Source organism: Nannospalax galili, unplaced genomic scaffold (assembly GCF_000622305.1).
Source record: "Nannospalax galili isolate Female #2095 unplaced genomic scaffold, S.galili_v1.0 scaffold3296, whole genome shotgun sequence".
Taxonomy (NCBI): domain Eukaryota; kingdom Metazoa; phylum Chordata; class Mammalia; order Rodentia; family Spalacidae; genus Nannospalax; species Nannospalax galili.
Genome location: NW_008337641.1, coordinates 47744 through 60181, shown reverse-complemented (window position 1 = coordinate 60181; position 12438 = coordinate 47744). Strand labels below are relative to the sequence as shown.

Genomic DNA, 12438 nt, shown 5'->3' with positions numbered 1-12438 from the left:
GCCCAAACTAGGAGTATAGAATGGCGGGGGGGGATGGAAGGGGTGAATGAGGCTTAGGGAGTCCCGGAGCGGAGAGCTGCGCTATAGACTTACCACAAGAGGCCTGAGGATAGTAGTGCTGGCTTAACTTTTTAACTCAGTCATTGTTCTTTGGAGAATCACCCAAGTTGTGTGATTCAGTATTTGGTTCCTTCATTGATGAGCAGAGTCTTAGTATAGATATGCTCTATGTTGTTAACTCTTTATCTGTTGAGGGCATCTAGGTTGTTTCCAATTTGGAAATGTTACAAATAAAGTTAGTATAACCATTTGTATTGGGTTTTCATGTGAATATATTATGTTATCATTTACCTGAGATAAATACCCAAGAGTACAGTTCCTGGGTAATGTGACCATTGTATGTCCAGTTCTTTAAGGAGCTAATTTCAATTCTCATAAACCGTGTATAAAATGGTCCATTTTCTATGCATCCTCACCAGCACATGGTGCTGTACAATTTTCTATATTTTAGGCATCCTGATTGGTTTGTAATGATATCTCAAGAAGCTTTGATGGATGTCAACCTTATAGGGACGGCTTGCTTATTTGCCATATCATTTCTGTAGGTTCATGCCTGACATCACTGTCTACCTGCATTGTTTGTATTTTACTGTTGAGTTTTTAGAGTAATTTATGTGTTTTCAGTACTATCCTTTGTCAGCTTCGTGCTTTGTAAATAACGCCCACCCCCCACACACACACATAGGTGTTTTGTTTTTCATTCTTATAACAGGACCTGTCACAGAGCAAAAGTATTTCATTTCAGTGAACTTTAACTTGTCCTTTTTTGTCTATATGGACCATGTTTTGGCTTCAAGTCTTCACTTTGCCCTCCTAGATCCTGAAGATTTTTCCTAATAATTTTTCCAAAATGTTTGCATTTTAATTTCCAGTGTATAGTTTAATTTTGGTATAAGGTATAGGACTTCAGTCAAGATTTTTTGTTTGGTTGGTTTTGTTTGTTCATTCCAGCAACATTTGTTAGAAAAGGTATCTTTCCTTTATTTAAATGCTTTTCTGTCTCTCTCAGAGCCCAGTCAGGCATGGTTTTGTTGTCTATTTTTGGTTCTCTGTTCTGTCTTAATTCTCTATATGTTTGTTTTCACTACCAAGATCACATATTCTTATGTAACTATAACTAGTATTGAAATAAGCTAGATTGATTTGTCTCATTTTATTCTTCTCTTTAAGAGTATTTTGGCTACTCGAATCCCTTTATTTTTCCACATAAGTTTTAGAATAATATGGTTTATAGCTGCAAAGTGATTTCAGTGAGATTTTGATAGGAATTATGTCAAACTAATACATCGGTTTAAGAAGAATCGATGTGTTTGCTGTGCTGTCTTCTTTTCCATGAACACAGCATGCTTCAGCATGTTCAGCTTCTCTGTGGTCTCTTTCATCATCTGTGCGTAGCTTTCAGCATGCACACTGTAGTCATGTTTGTTATACAGTCATGGACCACATCACGGGTGGCATAGGCAACGGTACTCCCATAAGTAAGATTATATTGCCTCTGACATACTAGTTTTAGTTTGTGTAAGTACCCTCTCATATGCACAAAGCAACAGAATCACATAGCAACCCATTTCACCGTTCATAGGCAACACACGGCTGTTTTTACACATAAGCATTTCAATTTTTCAGTCATTATAGATTTTACTGTGGTTTTTATTTCAGTGTTCCCAGTTCCTTTGCTTGTATATATAAATGCTATATGTTTATCTATTTTGTTGTATAGCTAGCTGGTACAAATGCCCAATGACACAGCCACTTAAGCTGACCACTTCTTATGAATGTTAGCCATTGAGCAACAATTCCAGTCCTGGTATTTGCTTTAAATATATATCCAGACAAACCAGGAGTGGTGGCGCATGCCTGTAGTCCCAGCACTTGGGAGGAAGAGGCAGGTGGATCTCTGTGAGTTCAAGTCCAGCCTGGTCTACATAGTGAGTTCTAGGACAGCTGGGGTTACAGGGAGGCCGTCTCAAAAAGACCAAAAAAAAATAATAAATAAAATAAAATAAAATGAACATATATATATAAATCCATACAAAGATCTGTATACAAAGATTTATAAAAGCTCTGTTAATCAAAAATTGGAACTAAATGTTCCTCAGCAAATGAATGGGTAAACAGTGATCATCCCTAGAATGGAATTCTTCTCAGAAAAAAAAAAATCATGGACAGTTAATAAACAGAACCATTTGGGTGAAACTCAAAGCATTACACTGAATGAAAGAAGCCATTCTCAAAAGAATACATCTAGATGATCTCATTGTGTAACAATGGAAAAAGCAAGACTTCAGTGAGGGAAAGCCTGTCAGTGATGAGCAGATTTGAGGGTATAAATCCAGAAGGGGGGGTGTTAAGCCCATAAGGGTGCTGAGCGTTTGGGGGGAAATGGAGCTGTTCGGCATCTGGGTTGTGGACATGTTATTTTCTACATATGTTAAGCACATGTGTTCGATTTGTCCACTAAATAAAAAGGCATTTTGGCTTATTTGGTTGCTTTGTTTTGTTTTGTTCAGAGTCTCAGGTAGCCCAGATTGGCCTTGAACTCCTGATCCCCTGCCTCTACCTCCTAAGCGCTGGGATTATAGGCATGAGGTCATCTCTCCTTTCTTGGGGAAGGTTATTTTCAATAAATAGCATCACAGTGAAGGGTTGCTGGATCATCCTCACACTGAAGTTGTGCAGAGAATGATCTTGTCTGACAGCACCAGCTCCATCACTGTATGTATAGCAGGTTTCAATGAGGGCCCACCACTAGCATTCACAAGGGCCAGAGGAGGAGTGTGGCAGTAAGACAGTTACTCAGCTCAGCTATCTTGACATTAGCTGTCAAGGCTCCTTCTGCAGTCTTCTTACTTCGCCTATAGTATTCCACAGGTATGTGGCTACATTGGTGCCCATCAAGGGAATCTGCTCTTTTACCTAACGATATATAATGCGAAGCTTGTGAAGCAGGGCTGTGGGTGGCCTAGAAAATGTTTATGGACCTACAAGACTGTGGTTACATGTTGATGCGAGGCACCAACTGATCCTCCCTTTACTCCCCTGCAGGAGGTTGTGGCTCACTGGATTGCTGAGAGCCGCATTGCCATCGAAGAGATCCGCTTGCTGACCTTGAGAGCTGCCTACAGCATAGATACTCTGGGCAGTGCTGCAGCCAAGAAGGAGGTGAGCTGCCCCATCTCATCCTCCAGCTGCAAAGTCCCCATGTGATTTTTGGTTTAAAGGCTATAACTGTCTTTCGGCTGCTAGCTTTCTTCTCATTGGGCTGCCTAAGGGAGTGACTGTCAGGATGCAGAGGATCTTCAGAGTCGTTGAGATGCAGCAACAAGGGGTGGGCAAGTCCTAGACTTTCTCCACACCTGGAGTTGATAGTGCCCTCTGCACTACCACTGCTAGCCTGCAACCTGAGTGTCCTCCTGCTTTGGCCTCAGGATGGCAAAAATGGGTACAGAAGGCATAGAACAGTTCTGCCACATTGTAAATGTTTCATATAAGACACCCACTGTCCCCTGCCTTCCCCTGTTTCCAGTTTATCTAGAATGAGTGCATAATCATTTCATTCTAAAAGCCCATAAAATTGCTAAGAAAAGACCATATGACCCCCGGGCATTATGAATATAATTTACAAGCTGCTGACAGTCCTTTTGGAAATAAGGCAAGTTACAAATAAATGTGATTTGGAAGAGAGATTTCTTTCCAGGAGGTCTCTGTTAACTGAGATAGGGACATTCACTGCCTCATACAGCTTTCTGTTGGCTTTCACCAAAGATCCTGTTTTAGTGGTGGCTTGGGTGTGGAAAAGTTTCCTGGCAAAGTTTTCTTCACAAAGAAAATATCAATTATATCAAATCCTGGCACATTTTGCACAGTCTGGAAAAAGAACATTCTTTTCATATCTTGCTTATATAGATTGCAATGATCAAAGTGGCTGCCCCCCGAGCTGTCTGCAAGATCACTGACTGGGCCATCCAGGTACACGGAGGGGCTGGTGTTTCCCAGGATTACCCTCTGGCTAACATGTGAGTAGATACCATTTAAAAATATCTAATTTGAGGGCTAGGGAGACCAGGGCAATGGCTCAGTGGACGAAGTACTTGCCATGCAAGTATGATAACCTGAGTTCAAATCCCAAGAACCCATGTAATGGTGGGCACCATAGCACATGTCTGTAATCCTAGTGCTTCTACTCTGAGCTAAGGGCTGCAGGCCAGCTAACCTGTGTTATGCATCAGTGAATAACAGAGACCCTGCCTCAAACAAACTGGAATTGAGGACCAATACCTGAGGTTGTCTTCTGACCTCTACACATGTACCAGGCATATGTGCATACATATTCACACACACACACACACACACACAAACAAACATCATATACACATTGTATGCACACATTATACACACAAAGATTTTTTAAAAAAAACAATGTTTGAGGGCTGGAGGGATAGCTCAGTCACTAAAGGCTCAGGCTAACAACCAAAAAATAAAAGCAGTGTTTGGGCTGGAGAGATGACTCAGAGGTTAAGACACTGGCTGTTCTTTCAGATGACCCAGGTTTGAATTCCAGCAGCCACAAGGTGGCTAACAACCATCAGTAGCTCCAGTTCCAGGAGATCCAACACCCTCTCTGTCCTCCTCAGGTACTGCACAACATGTGCACTTACACATATGTAGGCCTAACACTCATACACATAAAATAAAAATAAATAAATCAAAAAAGTTTATACTTGATAGGTTGGAATTGAAAATACAAAGATGAAATATGGGGCTGGAAAGATGGCTCAGAGATTAAGAACACTGACTGTTCTTGCAGAAGACCCAAGTTCAAATCCCAGCACCCACATGGCAGCTAACAACTGTCTATAACTCCAGTTCCAGGGGATCCAATGGCTTCTTCTGTCCTCTGCAGGCATAGCACGACACAGATGCACTTATTTATATACAGGCAATATATGCATACACATAAAATAAAAATAATAAATAAAATATTTTTTAAAAAGATGAAATATGTACAAATAAGTGTTGATCAAAAACTAAAATCAATTAAAATCTACAGATGCTTTGACAGTAATTATTTAGAACGAAATGGAGTTATTCACTTGCTCTGAGGTGTGGTTTAAGGTGAAGTGAAGTGATATAGGAAGCTTGCTGTAGAACTCAGCTTAGGAAGTAGTGGCTTTTTCAGATTTCTACCACTGTCTGAACCCTGTGTTGACTTTAACACTGAGGACCATCACTAAGGGCCCCTGGGCTTCAGCTCCGGCATGGGGTTTCACCTTGAACCAGGAAGGAGCCTGGCAACACTGAGGGGCCCGGAGCTGGACCCTGTGTTCACAGGACAGTGCCTCCTCACAGGGAAGCTTCAGTGAATTTGAAGCATTGATGCCGGTGACAGATTCTGGTTACTGAGAGGTAAAGAGGAACATTCTTCGTGTCCATGCACCTCTCTCCACAGACAGGCACAGTGCCACCTTCTCCGTCTCTCTAGAGATACTGTCTCATTCTTTCATTTTTAGCCTTAAAGAAATAAGTGCACATTGTCTTTTATTGGCTGCCTCCGGCCTTCCTAAATCTCTTAGTTCCAACAACTTCAGATAACTTACAGCAAACTATGAGTGAGATTAACCCCACTTATTCCATTTAGGAGTTTGCTTTCCTGCCATCACAGTAGTACATGCCTATAGCCACCCTTGGCTGCAAAACCCTGCCTCAAAAACAGAAACAGAAACAGAAGATTCTGTTTTCCCAAGTTGGGACCTTTATTTAGTAACATGTATTAACTGCATATACTGTGTGAAATGGAGTCCATTATGACATTTCCACATAGGCATACTTTTGTGACTAATGGTAGTTCTCTCTTTCTAAAAATTAACTTAATTTAATTGAGATAGGGTCTCATGTAGCCCAAAATCAACTGGCCTCAAACTCAACTGGGCGTATAGCTGATGACCCTCTTGTCTCTATTCCCGTGTGTTCGGACTGCCGGCATGCGCCATCATGCCTGGTTTTGTGTGGTGCTGGGGATCAAATTCAGAGCCCTGTCCATGCTAAGCAAGCACCGTGCCAACCGAGGTACATCCTCAACCCATGGTAGCCGCTTCCCTTCACTTCTGAGTGTGATTTCCTTCCTGATAGATCTTTTGTAAGGCTGGTCTGATGGTTCTAATTTCTTCCATTTTTGCTTGTCTTGGAAAGTCTACTTCTCCCTCATTTCTGCAGGAGAGCATTGATGGGTATAGTAATCCTGTTTGGCAGTTATCTTTTTTCAGGACTTAGAATACATTCTTTCCTGGTGTAAGTTTTCTGCTGAGAATCTTCTATTAGTCTAAGAGAGATAGCTCTACGCGTATCTTTTCTCTTGCAAATATTACAGCTCTTGCACTTCTGACAGTTTAACTACAGGATGACATGGTGAAGACTCTGGCCATATCTATTTGGGGCGCTATGAGCCTCCTATGAAGGCATGTCCATAGCTTTTCCAAGATCAGGGAAATTTTCTCATATTATTTCATTGAATGAGTTTTCTATCTTCTTAACTTCCTTCTCATTGCCTCCCAGTATTCCAGAAATTCATTTAATGTTATCCCAAGTCCTGAATGCTCTCTTCTTCCTCCCCCTCCTCCTCTCCCTCCTCCTCCCCCTCCTCCTCCCCTTCCTCCTCCTTCTGCCCCCTCCTCTTCTTCCGTTTAGTTTTTGGTTTTGTTTGTCTGTCTGCTGTTTGGGCGGAAGGAATCTGGGATATTAGAATGACCTGTCTTCAGTTCCATTCTCCTGTTGATCTAGTCTCCTGTTGATTGCAGTTCTCAATCTTTAATTTTTACTTATTGAGCTCTTCATTTCTTTTTTAAATATTTTATTTATTATTTTTATTTTATGTGTACAAGTGTATTGCCTGCGTGTATGTGAGTGCACCCGTGTCGTGCAATGCCCCAGCAGTCAGAAGAGGGCTTTGGATTCCCCTGGAACTGGAGTTAAGTTCATAGCTGCCATGTGGGTGCTGGGAATCGAACCTGGGTCCTCCGCAAGAGCAGTCAGTGCTCTCAACCGCTGAGCCATCTCTCCAGCCCCTGAGCTCTTCATTTCTAAACTTTCTGTTCATTTCTTTTGTACATTTTCTCTCTCTGCTGAATGCCTCACTCAGCCTGCACTGTCTTCCTGGCTTCATTCAGCTACTTGTCAGGGTTCTCTCGGATCTCACTGAGCCCATTGCCAGGAATTTTCTTCCTCTGCCCTCTTCAGTACCCATCGCTACACAGTCAGCTTCTCTTCTTCATACTCCTGGTGTTCCTACATTGAGGGCTGCAGATCTCAGGGGTCAATTCTCTTTGCCCTTTATGTAGGTTGGTCTTAGGGAATCAACCCTAAAGATGTGTCATGAGGTATAGGTTTGTTGCTCAGTGTTGGCTTTGTTTCCAGCTGGGTACCACAGTGTTACCACAAATGACTTCTTTGCTATGACTAAGAACTTTGGTCACAGAATGAGAGTAACCCACTATCTCTACAGGTCATGCAAGAGTGGGGACAGTAGCAGTTTGGACAGATGTGGTAAAGACTGGAATGAATGTGGAGCTCCTTCAGTGTGGTTATCCGTACAGTGGGAGCAGCGACCCTTGCTAGATGATGGAGATGTCCTCAGGGACTCTTGCTGCTAGCTCTGTACCTAGCAGGGGCTGCTGTGTTAGTTGCCTCAGCATGGTGAGGGTTGGACATGTATCCTCTGACCAATCAGTATTCCCTGGCCAGATGGTGCACATGGGCAGGCAGTGGCAGGAGCAACAGGGTTCTCTGTTACCCTCACATGTGGCCCTGATGATAGAGTGTGGGTGGACAAAGTTGGGTGGCAGCAGGAACCACTAAGTGTGAGAACAGTGGCAATCCTCTCTGCAGCTTTGCTGGTAGTATAGACTTAGGCATGCATCAGATGCTAGACCTGCAGCTTTTGCCATAAATCCTTTGCCTGTAGTGCCTACCTCAGAGGGTGCTGAACCTGAGGAAAGTTCCTCTCATTCTCTCTCTTTTGCACTGTACACCTCAAGGTGAGGGAATGGTTCAAGCCATGGTTGTTAAAAGTCAAGTCAGCATGCCTACAGACCCCTGTGTTCCTTCCCTGCCCTGTGTTGCTAAAATTCCTTCCCTAGGGGAACTCTAAGCAACATCCACTCCCTCCTCTAAAGGTCCTAATGGTAGGATTCCACCAAAATGCACTCTGGGGAACCAATGAGTTCACTGAGCTTACTTACAGAGCAGTGAGTGAGGGGTTACTTACTGGAGTGTGGGTGCTCCCCGCTAAGTCTGCATTGGAAAGTCTTCACCCAGCATGGAAGATGGCTTCCCCATAGCTGCACAAATGGAGCCCCTCTCCCTTAGTCTTCCTCAGACTAAATACTCTAGCCCTTCCCTGAGGTCAAGAGTAATTAGGGCTGAATTACCACTGGTTGGGTGGTATGGACAGATGCTCAGGTGAAGGTCCCAAGACTCTCACCAGTCTACAAACCCAGCTGTGATGATCATTGGAAGTGGGCACAGCCAAGCTCAGGAAGATGGCATCTGTCTGGCGGACAATCCTATACAACACCCTGGTACCTAAGCATGGTCTATAATACCCTGGTACCTGAGCATGGTATGTTTGGGATGCTAAGAACCATGGAGAGATCTGATTTCAAGATATCCTTATGGTATAAGGCCCTGTGTGTGTGCTTATATCACAATCATTTTGCCGTGTTAAAGTTCGTGAGGAAGCTACTTCCTAAATTGGAACAGAAGATTATCTGTTTTGGGAGTGGCTTTTTCTGGGAAAGACTCTTTGTAAGCCTGTACAAATTGAAATTTTACATAACCTTGTAAACTGAGGTAATCATATGTTTTTGAGAACATTTAGAACTTTGTATTCCTGCTAAGAAAAACAATGCAATCAACCCTACAATGATTTAGAATCCTCATATAACTAATGCCTGCAAGCTGAGCAGAATGCATAGCTTTAATCTTACAAGATGCTCCCTATTTGTGGCTCAGTTATGCCCCTGACTCAGGAAAATGTATGTGTGCATGAGATGTGACTGTGATGACATTGAAAACAGTAACACTGTAAACAACACCTCCCCCACAAATATTGCAAATAACATTGGGGCATAGGTTGATGACATCTGTGTGTGTGTGTGTGTGTGTGTGTGTGTGTGTGTGTGTGTGTGTGCTATTCTGAGTCAGTAGGGTCAGAAAAACAACTTCTTCTCTTATAAAACTGTTAGTATAGAGTGCTCATGCCTTTCCTCATTCTTTATATTGCTAAATGGTAAAATAGTGTAGTTAGAATAGAAAGGAATTGAATAGATTCGATTAGAATAGAATGGATTGGAATGGGATGGGATGGGATGGGATGGGAGAGTGGATTGGAATGGGCAGTTCTAAGAAAACAATCAGAACACCTCAGAACAAGATCAAGCCCACTCTTGGTCAGACTGCTCTGAGTGAAGTTTTTTATTAATGTGGTATCAACACAGTCTGTGGGGATCCCAAAGATGAGAATATGTGGGGGTTTCTGACCCCTAGAGCAATGCATGTTCAGACAGTGATGCCTTTCTCAAGATGTATCTAACTATAGCTCCCTGGGGGTTCTGTGGGAGGTGATGTAGGATACCCTTCCAAAGCAAGCCCACAGCCTAGGGCTCAGTGGATATATCTACATGGGCTATGGTTCTGTGAAGATTAGAAAACTTCCCAGAAGTAGGACTGCTAGCATCTGTACTGGCTGTTTGTTGGGATTCTCTTCCACATTGACCTTTGGAGGGGAGCTTCCCCGGCCCTGGCTGTGGAGCCCATGACTGTGGGGGATTAGGGGTGAGAAGAGAGAGGTTGCCAGGGTGTTTTGTTTCTCTCTGTGCTGCTCTTCTAGTTCTCCGAGTCATCTAAGGTTCAAATGTTCCCCCACCTAAGTGCAGCTATGCACCTGCTACCTTGGTTCCTTGTGCAGGAGGAGGTGGCTGCTGGGCACCTCTTCTCAGCCACCTTCCTAAACTGGAAACTGAAATGGCAGCTCCCAAAGGCCTTTGACTTTCTCCCTTCATTTCCTTCATACTTGTTTTCTTTTTCTTATTGTGAGATTAATACAGTCTTGGCTTAGGATGAACGTGACATTACAGAAGCATGCTCTTTTGGTAAATCTGTGACCTGTTTGCTTGTCTTTCCAGATATGCCGTAATCCGAACTCTGCGCTTAGCAGATGGACCTGATGAAGTCCACCTGTCAGCAATCGCAAAAATGGAGCTTCAGGAACAAGTCAGAGAGCTGACAGCCAGGATGTGAAGCGGGGAGCACCGCCGGTCCTGCTGGTGGGCAGGCTCCTTCACAGCATCCGCGCCAACATTTGAGTCTCCTATTTTTAGGGTGTTTGACCCCAAGGCCAGTTTCTCACTTGTGGTAAAGATTTTAGCATCTATTTTGATCACTGGGTTTGATAATAGGAAGGATCACACAGGTGTGAGGTAAATAAATACTTTAATTATTGTCCCTGGGTCTTGTTCTAATGGTTTAGCATTTGCTTTATTAATCGGTGACTTACAATGGGATGACAGAGGGATCTGTAGAGCCATTTCTTTAACATCGACATAGAAATTTTTTCACTTTGATTTTCAGGAATTACCCCATGTAAACAAACAGCTCCAGGAATATTTCATATTGTTTTGAAAATACAGTATGTAGCTTTGACACTATTAATATGTTTGGGGCGGGGGCAGCGGTTAGTTTAACACCATGAGTAACATTTGTATTGAAGACATAACTGGTGGGGTTGATTGAGAATTCCTGTAATTATTACAAAGCCTCTTCCAACAGGAAGCATTTTTGTACGAAATCTGAATGCAGGTGAAAGAAAGTTTACAAGAAAATGCCGCATGTTATAAGAAAATATAACTGAGACCACTTACATTGCTTATACAGTGCCTCTGAGAACAGGGAGCTCTTTGAGCTTCATCGGAGGCCTTTAGCTCTGAAGAGGATGCTCTGTTGTGAATGCCGTTGTGTTAGCAGCACCCTGTGCCATAGCTCTCAGTGCCTGCTTCTGTCGGTGCTGTGCCCTCAGTAGAGCTGGTGGCTCCCATGACTCTCCAGAGGCACAAAAACCAAAGTTTTAGCTTAAATACAGATTTTTTATTCAGTTATTATGAAAACTGTTAAGTATGGTTGGAATGACTTGGGTATGTGAATCTACTTTTTCAAGAATGAATGTTGTGAAATCTCAGTCAAGAGAAGTATTTTGAATCAAAATTTGACATCCAAATAAACAGTAAGTATAAAATACATACTCGATTTTGAAAACAGCATGAAAATATTCAAAATATCTCATTAAGGAGACCTTTTCATATTGGTTGCACATTGAGATTACTGGAAATACTGAGTTAAATGAAGTCTACCAAAGTCTTACCTGTCTCTCATTAACATTTATGAAGTGAATATCATTGAAATAATATCTGGTAAGTTTTAAATTTTTCAAATGAAAGTATTTTTAGTCCTGAAAAACCCTTAACTTTTTCATCAGAAAGTATGAAACATGATGTTATGGACAGCCCAAAATTCTGTTTTAAATTTCTTCCTGGGGGTGTGGTAGGGCCTTGAGACAGGCCTGGGTTTAAAAGCCAAGTGTACTGTATGGGCCTCTGCAACTTGTGCCACTGAGCCTTCGCCTCCCTCTACCTCCTTTTGATAAAGTGGGATTAACTTGAATCACAGGGGACCTTTCCTGCTTGTGAGAATCACTGGAGCCATATAGAAGCAGCTTGAAATTTGGGAAGCACAATAAAGTACTTTATAAGATCTCCTTATTTGAAGTGTTTCAAATCTTATAACCCAAACTAACATTATTATTAATTTAAAACATTTTTATTCAGAAGATGTCAGGAGGATTATTTGTTTGAAACAGGGTCTCATATAGATCAGGCTGGTCTTGAACTCACTATGTAGCCAAGGATGGCCTTGAATTCCTAATCCTCCTGCCTCTACTCCCTAAGTGTTGGGACTGCAGGCATACACCACTACTGCAGCCAGCCTCTGGGGTTTGTTTTGTTTTTTAATAATCTGAAGTAAGGGTTATAGCTAGTACTTAAGGTCTTGTAAATGCTTTCTCTGTCTTTGAGGAAAGCTGCTCTACTGGTGGAAATTCATTTCAGTTCACCTACTCATGTTGCTGCCCCTCAGGCAGGTCGGGTTACTCCATGTGATCTGCACTTACCTTTAATTTACTCAAATAAAATCATGTTAAAAGGAACAGAGGGTCAAGCTTGCCAGATGGCATAGTGAGTACAGGCACTTGCCACCAAGCCTAACAACCTGAACTCGAGCTCCAGGACCCACACGGTAGAAGGAAAGAACTGACTCATGCAAGTTATCCTCTGA

The 12438-nt window shown here is 42.5% G+C and overlaps 1 protein-coding gene across 2 annotated transcripts in view; it reads left to right on the top strand.

The window, feature by feature from the left end:
* Acad11 (acyl-CoA dehydrogenase family member 11) overlaps positions 1-11867 on the top strand; it is a 109465-nt gene extending 97598 nt beyond the window's left edge. For both annotated transcript variants that reach the window (XM_008832670.3, XM_029563362.1), the window contains exons 19-21: positions 3106-3222; positions 3967-4076; positions 10239-11867. In XM_008832670.3, coding sequence (XP_008830892.1) covers positions 3106-3222; positions 3967-4076; positions 10239-10353 — 342 coding nt within the window. In that variant the 3' untranslated portion in view covers positions 10354-11867. The remainder of the gene's footprint in view (positions 1-3105; positions 3223-3966; positions 4077-10238) is intronic.
* Positions 11868-12438: the final 571 nt, after the last annotated feature.